Here is a 14,100-nt window from a genome sequence, read left to right as displayed (position 1 = left end):
ATTTTTTTTAAATTCTAATTAATGATAAATTAAGATGGCAAATCATATGTGGTGTGGACACTGTCTTCAAGGGAAGGGCACAAACCGTTGATTTTTTTTCCTTGTGCACGAAGGAACAAAATCTATGGTTTTGTGCTCTTGCCAGATCAGCATATAGAGACAGTTTATGTTCTACCGCCTAAATTCAGCACGGCTCTTTTTTTTTATTTTTATTTTTAACATTTATCATTTTATGCCTTTATGATTCTATGCATTACCACGTCAGCATATTGTCGGACCCAATAAGTTCTGCGTTTTCCTAAACTTGTTGTGGGGGAGAAGGGTCGCTATCGTTACGCGCTAGGTACGCTGCAACCGTGGGAGTGTTAGCCCGTGCGGTATCTATAGAAGTATTTGTTGAAGATATTCAGTGTGACAGGGCCTACAGATCTCTAACGGCACACCACGTTTACATGGGAAATATTCAATGTATCCAACATTACCAAACAAAAAATCGCCTACACAGATCTTGTAACTTCAATATGAACAAAATTTATGTGTAATGACTTTCTGATGCTCCCCTCCAACAAACGCCCTCCTTCGCTCTCATCATAGAATCGTATGTCATTTACATCAGAATACGTATAATCATGATTTTTTTTTCCTTATGTATCTTGAGGCATTTGATCACTATTCTGTGATGGAGGCGTAGGAGGGCGTGTAAGAAAACGGGTGCGTCATATTATCACCACTCAATTTATACACATGGGTTCACTCGTGGCATCTAATTAAATATCTTCTTTTGACCTAGATTTTGTATATTGACTAACATGAAATGATCAAAATGCCCTTGTCTTCTTCAATCTCAAGAAAAAAAAAACCCTTAATTTTCTCCAATACATGATTTAAAATCTTGTTTTGTTTAGATGATTTAAGTTTCTCAAGAATTAAAACGATATTTAAATATGTTTGAGACATTACCAAAACATTTTGCTACATCTAAACATTCATATTGAATCTTTCAAAGAGTACATACGTCAAGGGGTATGCCATTACTTTGAAAATATAAAGATTTCTCAAATATTTACTTAAATGTGCAAGGACCTTTTTTAAATTCCTCAAATCTTCAAAAAGTGACTAAGGTCAAGGTCATGTTATCAGTTTTGAAACACGGTCTCAAATCTTGATCTTAAACAAATACATTGAATATATCATCATCGATCAAAGTATATTCTTTCTCTTTCTCTCTTCTACATCTCTCAAATAGTCAGATCCAAGGAAAAATGATTTCAAAATTGTTAGATTCATGAGGTAAAATGGGAACTTTGGAATCGAAATCATGAATGTTTTTTTTTAATACTAGATTTCAAACCCGTGGGGCTTGACTAGTATGGGTAAGGCAACTGACTTCTTAGAGCACCCTATCTCGCTCAAATCTTCTGCATACATGTAATACCCACACAAACCACACATACCAAGAAAGTAGGGATAAATCCTAATGGGTGCCAACGAGGGAGCTCGAACTGAAATCATGAATATTTTGATTCCATAGATGTATTATTTTGAAAAGTTGAAAATCCAAGACGTCTTGATCGATACAAACTACAACAAAAGAAAATTTTAAAACATGATATTCAAACTATTAAGATCTAGGATAACTTATTTTTAACTTATTCAACTTCATTTTCAATTGACTACTTTTAATATATTATATAAAATCCCTTGATATTTCTGCCCCAAAATCATATCTTGTTCTTGAGGTTTGAAGGTTGAAGTAGATAGAATCTTTACACGTAGATAAACAAATTTACTCTAAATTTTTTTCATCTTTTAAGTTATTAATCTTTAAAGTGAAATTCTTTTTTAATTTATTCAATCTTCTATTCAGCCCATCGTTTTTAATGTCTTATATCCTTGATTTTTCTACATAAAATTCTATTCTTGTATTACTCCAAAAATCTTGACTTGCTTTTAAAGTAGTACATGACTGGTTTTAGGGCAAGAAAATCAAGGTGTGAGGATATTTAGGTCTTTTACATTAATAACTTAGAGAAGACCTAGGTCCAGGGGTGTGTCATGACTTTGAGAAACACCAAAAGTTAGGTGCATGTTCGAATCAATCAAATCTAGATGCTTGTTTGCAATGTTGTCTTAATGCACAAAACTCATTGGTCAAATAGTATGAGTAGAAAGACCAAACTCACTTGCTTGGAATATTCTTCCTATCCCGCTAAAACGGTGGGTTCTCTTACAAACATACAGTGGCATTCTCGATATTTACTTAAAAAAACAGGGGTTGAAAATCTCACGCGTTGTGTACAAGAAGATTTAAATGAGGTCAAGTCGTCTCTCTCAGATCCACCTGCGCTGCTGCTTCGCAAGCCCTTCGGAGAGAGAGAGAGAGAGAGAGAATGAGATCTTAAGATGAGATCAAGATTTTTAAGATTTTCTGCAAAGGGTTTAATTTCGAACTGAATTTACTGTAAAAAAGATCAACTTGTTTTTGTTTTTTTTTGAATTTTGTGGTGCGTTTTTGGTATCTGAATCTGGTGCTTTGTATTGGGAGTAAAGATGGCAGTTTTGGGTGTGATGTCTTTGCCACTTGGATTCAGATTTAGCCCTACGGATGAAGAACTTATTAATCATTACTTACAGTTGAAGATCAAGGGTAAAGAATCACAAGTTAATGTGATTCCAGAAGTTGATGTATGTAAATGGGAACCATGGGATTTGCCTGGTAATTGAAACCTAATTTCTTTCTTGAATTTAGTGTTTTTCTTTGATTTTGAAAATTGGGTTTTGGTCATACTGATTTTATTTAATTAGGATGTATTGTTGTGGGTATTTCATTTCTAAATGGATTTGAGATCAAAGTGTTTGTGTCTCTTGATTTTTAATATTGGGTTTTTTGTTTCGTGGAGAATTTAGATCTGGGTCGTGCTGATTTTATCTAATTAGGCTATATTGTTATGGGGATTCATTTCGGAGTTGAATTTGTGATCAAAATGTTATCTTTCTTGATTTTGAATATTGGGTTTTTTTTTTGTTCTTGGATAATTTTGTTCTGGTTCATACTGATTTTATCTGTATTGTTATCGGTATTTATTTCAGAGTTGAATTTTGGGATCAAAATGTTATCTTTCTTGACTTTGAATGTTGGGTTTTTTTGTTCTTTGGATAATTTTGATCTGAATCATACTGATTTTATCTAATTAAGCTGTATTGTTGTGGGGATGTCATTTCTAAATGAATTTGAGATCAAAATGTTTCTTGATTTTGATCGATTTCATGATTGCTTGTAGGTTTGTCGGTGATTAAGAACGATGATCCGGAGTGGTTCTTCTTTTGCCCTCGTGATCAGAAGTACCCAAATGGTCGTCGTTTTAATAGGGCGACGGAAGCTGGGTACTGGAAAGCTACTGGAAAGGACCGAACCATCAGGTCTCGCTCATCTCGCATGAAGTTAATTGGTCTGAAGAAGACACTGGTTTTCTATAAAGGTCGTGCTCCTAATGGTGAGAGGACCTCCTGGATAATGCATGAGTATCACACAAATGCCGAGAAGGTCAGATTTTGCTCCTCTTTATTGCTTCTTACTACTGGTTTTTTGTTCGTCTATATTTTTTATTCTGATTCATAAATCAATCCGTTTTCCTTCATTTAGTTAATACTAGCTTGTTTTGTTGTATGGCTGATACAAGCATACTTGCTTTGTAGTCAATTTGGTCAACATGGTTCACAATTCTCACTCTATTTTGGTGCAACTAACACAAAAAGCCTAATGGGACATTTAGTTCAGTTAATCTGCATTCTTGATTACTATGGTCCGGCTGGTTGAGTATATATAGTATTCGAAAATTAGTATTAGAAAGTAATCGACTTTGTTCCCATATTTTATATGAATCATTATTGAACTTCTAGTTTTCTTACTATTTTAGTGTTGAATTCTACATTATATCATATTTCCGTAGGGGTTTTTTCCTTCTAGCTAGTTTTTTTATTTTTATTTTTGTAAAATATATTTATTCGTGTTGTGCCCCGATCATTGCTCGAATTTATTTGATACCTTCCTCCACCTTGTGCAGGGTACCTTTGTTATCTGTCGTTTGTTCAAGAAGGATGGGAAGACCGAGTATCCAAACTGTGATGAAATAGATTTAACTGGCTCCTCTCCTACCACAAACAGATCTTCTCCTGAAGGTTCACCATCAAATAAAGCAAAAGCTCAAGCAATGCCTATGCCAGATATGCAAATCGGAGAGCAGCCAACACTTACTGAGAGGTGGCAAACTGTTAAATCAGAAAATATAATCTCCAATGATCTGATACCTGAAGAGAACCACAGCAATGCTCATATGGCTTCTAATGTAGAAAAACCTGAGGCAGAAGTACCAGTCGCAGAGGTGAGGAAGGAATTCGGCACTTTGTTTCTACTTTTATATGGGACGAATGAAAAAAAAAAAAAAAAACAAAAAAAAACTAATCCTTTCTTCTTCTTATCTCTTCAGGTTGATCTACCTCTGGAAGAGTATTTAAGTTTCTTCTATGAGCCAACAATTGAGCCACTCAATTCTAATATAACTTCCAATGCTCCGGTGCTTGAGAATACTTATATGGCTTCTGATGTGGGGGGTCTTGAGACTGAAGTACAAGATGCAGAGGTGAGTACGGAATTTGGCATTTCACTTACTAGTTTCTACTTTCATCCGGAATGAGTGAGAATTAAAAAAAAAAAAAAAACTAAACTTTTCTTCTTCTTGCTTCTTTAGGTGGATCCACTGATGGAAGAGTATTTAAGTTTCTTCTATGACCCAACAGTTGAGCCACCGGAGTCTAATATAACCTCCGATTCTTCAGTGCCTGAAGAGAGCCACTGCAATATGGCTTCATCTGTGGGAGATCGTGCAGCAGAAGTAAAAGCCACTGAGGTAAGGAAGGAATTTGATATTTTTGGTTTCTAGTTTCTGCTTTCATGCAGAATGAGTGGAAGAAACACAAATACTTAAGCTTGCTTTTTTCTTGCCTCTTCAGGTGGATCCACTACTGGAAGAGTGTTTAAGTCTATTCTATGAGCCAACAATTGAACCACTGGATTCGCACACTGGGGTCGGATCTTCTTTCATGGATTCCTCCTTTACCAGTAACATTGGCAATGGACACAATGAGATGATGTTCCAGGGTGATGATGATGATCAGGGATTCTTTGTCACTGAAGAATTCTTACAGAAGTTTTTGAATAACCAGGAATACTCTTGTGAAGAATCTGCTAATCAGAATAACTCAACTGTTGAGAGTGAGCCTCACGATATTTGTATGTTACCGTCCGGACCGTCTATGTTTGGTGGGGAAAGTATATCGGGCAGTGATACTGACACCTTAGTGGGACAACAACAGGTGAACATGAATACCTCTAATAGCTATTGAGTGACTTTATTATGATTGTGCTGGTTGTAACTATAGTTTAGAGTTTCGTACTGTGTCAGAATGTTTTGGCCAACACATTTCAGTTTCGGCAGAGCCGGAACGAACATTTTCCTTGAAATATTGAATGTTTTGGATGTTAACCTTTTATGTTTCTCCCTCTGATCTCCAGTGCGATCAAGAACTAGAAGCTTCACAATGGTTGAAAGAACATGCAGATGCCAATGTTTCTTTACAGATGCAAATGGCACTAGGACACGAAAATACAGATTCCCTTTGGAATAACTGTGCTGAACTGAATAATATCTGTGCTGACTCAACTGGGTACCATGATCTCTTCAATAATCTTGAAGAATCAACTAATCAAAATGATCTCATCAACAGCAGTGCTGATCTTGTTGAGACGGGAATCGAGATTAGACCACAGTATCGTTTTAGTTCCCAGAACTTCGTCTCCCAGGGCACTGCCACAAGAAGGATCCACTTACAAGAGAGACTTTCTTACCGAGTACTTTCCTTCAAGAATTATGGGGCAAATCCAACAGTTTCTGCGGTGAGGATTTCATCAAAGAAAAATTAATTTAGATTTTGTTGTTGTTTGTCTGTGAATATCTGTTCTTAGGTTGTGAACTTCCATCAAACCACTTTTTGTAGGCTGTTGGAGAAGGTACAGAACATACAACAACTAATGAGCTGCAGCATAAGACTTCCATCCTAGATTCTGCTAATAACAAGGACGTTTCTCAAGAACCAGATGCAAAGCTGAGATTGAGAGCAGGAGCGAGACGGGATGGCGTAAAGAGCAGTGATATATTACAGGGCCCATCCCTATTAGAAGCCCACCCTTCAAATTTCTCATCTCGTACTACGGTCGTTGTGATAGTAATTATGGTCCTTTTTGTGCTCTTTATCAGCGCATGGAGATTCTTGAAGTTTTGAATGGAATGAGTATTGTAAGTGTACACGTCTTATCTCAATTGTCGGGGTCGGCAATGAGAATACTATTTCGCCATTCAACTCTTATCGTGTACACGGCTGACTTTATGTGGAATTGGTGTATGTTTATAATTGAGTTCGATGTAGAAGTTGGCTAGATTTTTGGTCATTGGTACTAGGGATAACCATATACTATATGTAATAAATTCTGTAGGAAGTATTAATCTGTGTAGATATGATGTATTTAATGGAATCTTCGGGAGTTTTGACTTTGATGATGATTTAATGGAATTTTGAATGCTTAATATACTTTTTTGTCTGCATCACACTGGAACTTCTCTGCTCATATCTGATGGGGTAGAGAGAGTTGAATTTTAACATGGAAGTCCACCTTATACCCATTTGAATTAACAAGTCTTGCTCTGTATTTGTGTACAATGTCGCAACGAGGAGAAAGTGCATGATCCCGTGGTGGTCTTCAAATAATAGAAGACATGGCTTTAGAGAGAATTGAATGGAGGAAAATGATTCATGTAACGGACCCTAAAATGTTGATGGTAGTTTCTATCTCAGTTGGCACCCATAACAAAGTAAAAAATTGCTAAAGATGCTACTCTTCACTATAGTTTTTGTATTTGTTGAAGTAATGGGACTGCAAATCATGTTCTTCCATTCAATTCTATATAGAGTCGTGACTTCCGTTGGTAATAGCATGCTTCTATCAGCCTTCACTATCTCAATCCGCTTTCTTCTAGACTTTTCTCTCACTTTGTAACTGATTGTAGTCAGCTTCTAGTGAATGTGCCCAAACCATTTTAGATCATTTTCTTGAATATGTTAATTTCTTTTTTATTGTTCAACTCATCCATCTCACTTAATTCAATCTATTAGCTGACTAAATAAATTATTTGGCCTATTAGATATTCTATTAGTAAGTACATCTCTTAATTTATCATCATAGTAGGGAATTGATTCTCCTTTAAGGGGATTATACAAATGATCAATTTGGCATTAAATAAATAAATAAAAAAAACCATCATCTTTAGGGAAGTTATATCGGCATGCCCTTTTTATTTTTAAAAAATAAAGTTAAAAATAAATTTCCAAGGGCACCTTGATTGACTAGACCTTCTATGATGAATCAACCATACATCAGAAAGATCTTGCCATAAAACCAATCCCCAAAAGCTGAATCCCATTGGAGAAAGCCCCATTTGTCGAAAAGATAGAAAATTTCAGTCCAAATCATCAATCTTCAATAATAGTAAACTATTAAAATCCCTCACATAAAGCTAAATCATTATTAGTTTTATTATTATTTTTTAAATTTTAGTTTTAAGGTATACTTCTCATCCCTAACACTAATGGATGCAATGCAATGTTAGAGTGTTTGATGATTAGAAATGCAATGCAATGTTAGAGTGTTTGATGATTAGAAGTGTTTGATGATTAGAAATGCAATGCAATGTTAGAGTGTTTGATGATTAAAAATGCAATGCATTGAATTGACATGGATACTTCACTTTATTAATTATAAAATCCAATGTTGACACACTTCAAATCATGATTTAAAAAAAAAATTACTAAACCCCAACCCATCTCACAATTTCATTTACTTCACCCATTATCTTTAAAGTTCAAATCCATTAAAATAAAAACACATTTTTCATCTCTTAACTATTAGAAATTAGAACACAGATCACACATAATATTAAAAAGAAAGGGGAAAAAAAAAACATAGAGAAAAAAATAATCTCAAAAGAAAAGAAGGAAAAATCTTATTTCCCAGCATAATAAAATTGTCAACTAAAATTAATCATAACTTAATCACATACTATGTTTAAAAAAAATAAAAAAAATACTAAACCCTAACCCATAAAAAAATATCCTAAACCCCAACCCATAAAAAATACTCTAAATCCTAATCCATCTCACAATCCATTTATTTTACCCATCATTAATTTTCAAAGTTCTAATCCATTAAAATAGAATATATTTTCTATCTCCTAACTATTAGATATTAGAAGTTAGAACACACATCACACATAATATTAAAAAGAAAGGAGAAAGATAGAGAAAAAGAAAAAATCTCAAGAGGAAGGAAGGAAGAAAATGAAACTTACTTAATTTGGAGGAAGATGAAGCAAATTCACTTTGATTTCTTCTTGAATCAGATGAAAAAGATAAAACATTTTTTTTTTGTTCACTTGGTCAAGAAGATGAAGGAAAATCGATTTGGAGTGAGAGAATATAGGGTTTCAAGGTTTTGTCTTGTTTAACTCAAACGAGATTTTGCAAAATCTCGTCCTAGACGCCTTGTTTATCTTGCGATACGTGGCTGTATCAAATTAGTTTGTGCATTGTATCGTCCAACCTTGATACTGAATTAACTCAGGCGATACGTCGTGGTCTCAGATGAGTTTTAAAATAATGGTGGCACTCGACCTTTTCTGTTCATGTTTGATGGATTGGTAAATATTGTTGACTTTTTAACATGGAAATCTATCTTATATACCTTTGACTAAACAAGTTTGCAGAATGGATGGAAAATTGTAATCAAATTGATTCAATTATCATTGAATCATTGAAGCAATACATTAAGTGTGCATATGATCAGACACCTATTCCCTCCAGTCCTTACTTTTTAAAGATGCTATTGACACCCCAACTTGTACTTATTACACTCCAATTTCTTAAATTATTTATCACCCCCTAATTAATGAATAAAACACACCATTCAAACAGTACAGTATGCTTCAAGTTAAAGAAATAACTCATGACAAAATTCTGGTTTTGGTACACCATTCATTTTAATTTCCAAAACATGTTTTCCAACGATTTCGTCACTTTTATAATAAGCAAACTCGTTCATAAATTACCAGCAAAATCATAGGTGTGGGAGAGTTTTTGGATCTCCCACCCCTCGAGATATGAGTTACAAAGATAATAAGTATTTTCTTGAAATACATGTTACAATGATTGATTGACCTCTCCTCGAGATGCGAGTTACAATTGATAATCAATCCAGGTCATCTTCTTCGATGTAACTTCTAAATTTTGTTCATATCTTCCAATGATGGATCAAAATCTTCGATCACAACCTGATATCGTTTTAACCTGAAAAGACACCGATGGGGTGCTGACTAAGGAGCCTTCAACAATAATGATAGATCTTAGATAAATTGCAGAGCAAGAAGAAAATAATAAGTGTCAAGAGTTTTTTGTGTGGCTTGTGCCTCTAGTTTGAATGGGAGAGGCTTCTCCATTTATAGACTAGTCTCTTAAATGGTGGTCGATATCTTAGTTGTAATACTTCACCCATGTTGTCTAATATTTATGACAATAAAGGACCTTGATGATATTAAAAACCCACTCTTTTTAATTCTTGTAACTTTTATGAGGAGTGGTCTTAATGTGCAATTGGTCAAACTCGGTGATTGTTCAATTTTCGAGTTGAGTCAGTCACATTATGTATTCGCTATTTCTTTGGTCATCATTAATTCTCTTGCTGCTTACCTTGTCGGCTGATAGAAATCTTCTTTATAACTTGTAATATTGGTAGTTAAATTGAATGTCTGCATCTCTTTGGATCATACCATGGAGAGGAATGGGATTTATGAGTAGAATCCTCTTAATGTGTGAGAGGGAGGGGCCGACCCTCTAAGTCTCTAAATGATGGTGGATCGAACCCTCTAGATGTTTAAATGAGAGGAGGGCCGAACCCTATAAGTGTTCCAGAGGAGGGACAAGAAAATGATTTGAGCCCTCTAAAATGTTAAAGGTTGGAGGAAGAAGAAAATGAACTAAGCCCTCTCTTTGAGTGGGATAGTTTTAGTGTGGGAAGGAGGGGGAACCGAACCCTCTAAACTGTTAGAGAGAAGAGGAAGAAGAAAAGGAGCCGAGCCCTCCTTGAGTGGAACGGTTTTTAGTGTGCCCACCTCGCTTTAATATTTTATTCGGATCAGATCTTTCGGGTTAGACTTTGGTTCGTTTGCATTCAATCTACCCGTATTAGTAATTTTGCTAATCCCAATGAGGGAATATTTTTAATTCCTAAAATAGGTAATGTTAAAATCAAATACCCTTGATATTTTTAACATCGAGTTCACTGGTATTTTATCACTGTTGGTCATAAAAGTGACGAATTCACTGAAAAACATGTTTTGGGAATTAAAATGAAGAGGATACCGAACTCGAAATCTCATCATATTCAGCACACAAAATGATAAGTTTCTCTTCATGTTATTATTTCTATATTACAAAGCCATGTAACAAATTGAAACAATTTCAAGAGTTTTTTAGTTTTTTATAATTAGGATTAAGATCATATAATATTCTAAATCTAACAAATAGAAATCAAACAAAGAAAGATTCTATTGCCACCCTTACGTTTACTTTTTCTTGATCATTTATTTATGGGATTTTCCCCAAAATTTGCGCATTTTATGTTCAAATTCCGGTTTTTGTATACTGTTCATTTAAATTCATAGATATTAAAAATGATGAACTCAAGTAGGCTATAAAAATGATGAATGCATGTTTTGTGAATTAAAATAAACAATGTACCAAATTCAGAATTTCTTCATATTCAACGTACGAAATGGAGATTCATCCTTTATTTGTTCATTTTATTTTTAATTGGGGTGTAATAATTAAAAGTTGGCATGCCAATAACTCTTGTTATTTAAGATAAGAAACGCGTCTGATTGGCTCAGCTTTTCTTTGTTCCTTCATTTTTAATTGAGGTGTAATAATTAAAAATTGGAGTGCCAATAGCTCTTGTTATTTAAGATAAGAAACTCGTCTGTCTGGCTCAGCAGGTTTGATTTAGCTCTTCGGTTGGGAGAGCGCCGTGTTTCAAGTCGTATACACACAAACTAGGTATTGTGTTACAACATCAAAACTTTTTACTCCTCTTTCTTCAGCTAGAAGCGATCTCTAACGACCATGGATCTTCGGCCATCGAGTTTTGTTATTGTCTGACTTCTGGTCTTCTTTGCTTGCATCTGGCAACTCCCCATCCCTCCAAAAATAAAAATAAAAATAATCCCATTTACTTTTTTTTTTTTTTCTTTTTTCCTATGACTTGATAGTCAAATTTGCAAGGATAATGCTGAAATAACATTAAAATGTAGATCTAATGTGGTGCACACATAATTGATTTTGACATTCTAACATGTGCACCACCACATTAAAATGTCAGAATCGATTTATATTTCAATCTTACCCAATTTGTAATTGCTTTTAACTTTATAACTTATAACTTAATAGCTATATTTGGAAAAAAACAAGACTCTTTCTAAATGGACCCTCACCACGTTTTCATATAAAACCCAACATAGAATGCTTGATCATCCATGGAGTTACTTAATTCATAAGAAATTTGACTTTATTTTTAATAATTTTTTAAAGATTTAATTTTTTTTTTTTTCCTATTGTCTATTCCACCATTATTGATACTAGTGGGCCTTGCACGTGTGATGCACGTGCAGGCTGTATGATTCAAAATTTAAATAGAAAAATGATGAATGAAATAATATGTTTAGTAGGACGAGGACATTCATGAATTAGACAATCTTGATTTTAATTTAATTAAGTAATATTAGATTTGAAGATTAAATCTAATACCCTCTTTATTTTTTATCCTTATCTTCACAAATACTTAAGTGTAGAGCCACTTATTTTTAAAAGTATGACGATCACATAATCTCTTATGAATCCCATCAATTTAAATAAAAAGGAAAGAGAGGTAATGTGGACAATTATAACTTATCAATCCAACGCTTTTAATAAGAGATGTATTTTATTGCTCTGTCAGTTTGAGAGAGAAATGGAAAGCCAAAGGTGAAAGGGTGCAATTTTGAAGATGATCTGATAGTGCAATGTATGAGATTGACGTGTAATGAGGAGTATTTCAAAGTGTCCTGTAGATTTATTAATTACTTAGAGTGATTGTTTGCTCACAGACTAACACTGTGTAGAGTAATGAGAAGGAAATTTCTCTCTCTTGCCCACACATCTACTTTCCAGAAATCTTTACTTTTAGATTTCAAATCTTTAAAAAGTATTGTGGGATCCACATGGATTATCATATTGGCAATCGAACATCACAATCTTTTAAATTTCATGAAAAACTTTATAGTAAAAAAAAAAAAAAAATTCAAGCTTGATGGTGTTGAAAATAGACACGGTGAAAAATAACTTTTTTAATTTTTTTTTTTTTTTAAATTCATAGAAATTCATACCCTATAACACTTTTGTAGTAAATCATATTTTTAAATGTGACAAGATGATTTTATTAGAAAATTTTGGTTTCTTACCATGGGTAGGAGAGAGGAAAATTTTCTTATTATTGTTGATATCATCAATGCCATATGTCAAAATGGTGTTGGTATGAAGTAAACACTTACTCACTTACTTTATGTGGTATAGAATGATGGATTCCTAATTTTTTTGTTAGAATTGATCGGTTGTAAAACTTGTTGTATGAAATTGCAGAGATTAAAAGATAGACTTTGGGTAAGTCGAATTCGTTCCACAGGGACAGTTGGGATTCAAATATTCACTCGAATTAAAAACCAGAACAGAGTTAAACAAAACAGATTGGTTTTAAAAATAAAATAGAGTTATAGCAAAAACTAAAATGAAAATCAACTTGAAATTAAAATTAAAACATCAACTAAAGATTGAAGATATAAGAAAGGGAGATTAGAGAGTTCAATGTAGCCTTTGCAAACCATTCATAATGCAGATTAATTCTGAATCTAACTCAATCCATGTAGCAAGTCATTGCTCATGAATCGGAAAGTGGAACCGTTTAATCATTGAATGTAACCAAAGATTATTCATGAAAATACTGATTTAATTAAGATTGTTTAACCTATATTTCAATTTTTCACAGAGCATAGCCATTCGTGAACTTATCTAAGTAATGGCTATCAAAGCTTGAATCATAAATATAAGCTAAGGGATCTAATCAAAGGAGAATTTATAGAATATTTAACAAGATAAGCAAGAATAATAACTTTAAAACTACATTAATTGGATGGACTTGCTCTGGCATTATTGAACTCTCTAAGGAGATTCTAGCCACTCATCGCAAGGATTATAATTGCAGAAAATAATAAAAGAGAGAAGATGATGCCGTACTTTAATCCTTCTTTAATATCCCTCAAAAGAATTACAAACAAGTACTCTAGATTAGATAACTCTTGATGTTCTCACTACAATCAAGAGTTCTTTCTAAAAAACTAAGAAACTAGAGAAAATTTCAGAGAATTACAAAGAGAAAATGAAAAATTACAGAAGAAGAGAAGGACCCCTTATCTGAAATCAAACCTTCAATTTATAGCATTCGTAATCGGATCATTGGGTTGATTTTTCGGAAGATTCGTTTCGAAAGAACCATTCAGTTACAACCACTGAAGTGTCTGGTACATCTTATACAAATCTTGAGGAAAAATTCATCGAAATCACCATCAAACACCAAGGCCTAACCGTTGCGCGGTGACGTGGCGCCCAAATTCCTAGTGATTTTGTTGGATGCTTCCTTTTTGCTCGCGTATTGTAATCGTCTTTGTTTCACGATTTGATAACTTCCACGTGTGCTTTATTTATCTACAATTAACAATAATATCTCATTAGCTCTATTAATTTGGATAAATAATTTAATTTTGTAATTATTCATGGGAACTAACATTTAAAAAATGATAGAATCCGATAAATTACGGTCCCAAAGTCAAATTATTGGAACCTTATCACACC

At 33.8% G+C, this 14,100-nt stretch overlaps 1 protein-coding gene across 1 annotated transcript; it reads left to right on the top strand.

Annotated features, from left to right (window-relative positions):
• The first annotated feature begins 2,340 nt into the window (after positions 1-2,340).
• On the top strand, positions 2,341-6,645 carry LOC147390921 (uncharacterized). Its single transcript, XM_086459403.1, has 8 exons — positions 2,341-2,716; positions 3,282-3,544; positions 4,065-4,382; positions 4,488-4,640; positions 4,749-4,907; positions 5,011-5,373; positions 5,573-5,953; positions 6,055-6,645. The coding sequence occupies exons 1-8, from the start codon at positions 2,551-2,553 to the stop codon at positions 6,337-6,339; spliced, it is 2,088 nt and encodes a 695-aa protein (XP_086315529.1). The 5' UTR covers positions 2,341-2,550; the 3' UTR covers positions 6,340-6,645.
• The last annotated feature ends 7,455 nt before the right edge of the window (positions 6,646-14,100 follow it).

Source organism: Akebia trifoliata, chromosome 11 (assembly GCF_017979445.1).
Source record: "Akebia trifoliata isolate Shusen 1 chromosome 11, ASM1797944v1, whole genome shotgun sequence".
Classification (NCBI taxonomy): domain Eukaryota; kingdom Viridiplantae; phylum Streptophyta; class Magnoliopsida; order Ranunculales; family Lardizabalaceae; genus Akebia; species Akebia trifoliata.
This window is presented reverse-complemented; position numbering and strand designations above follow the sequence as displayed.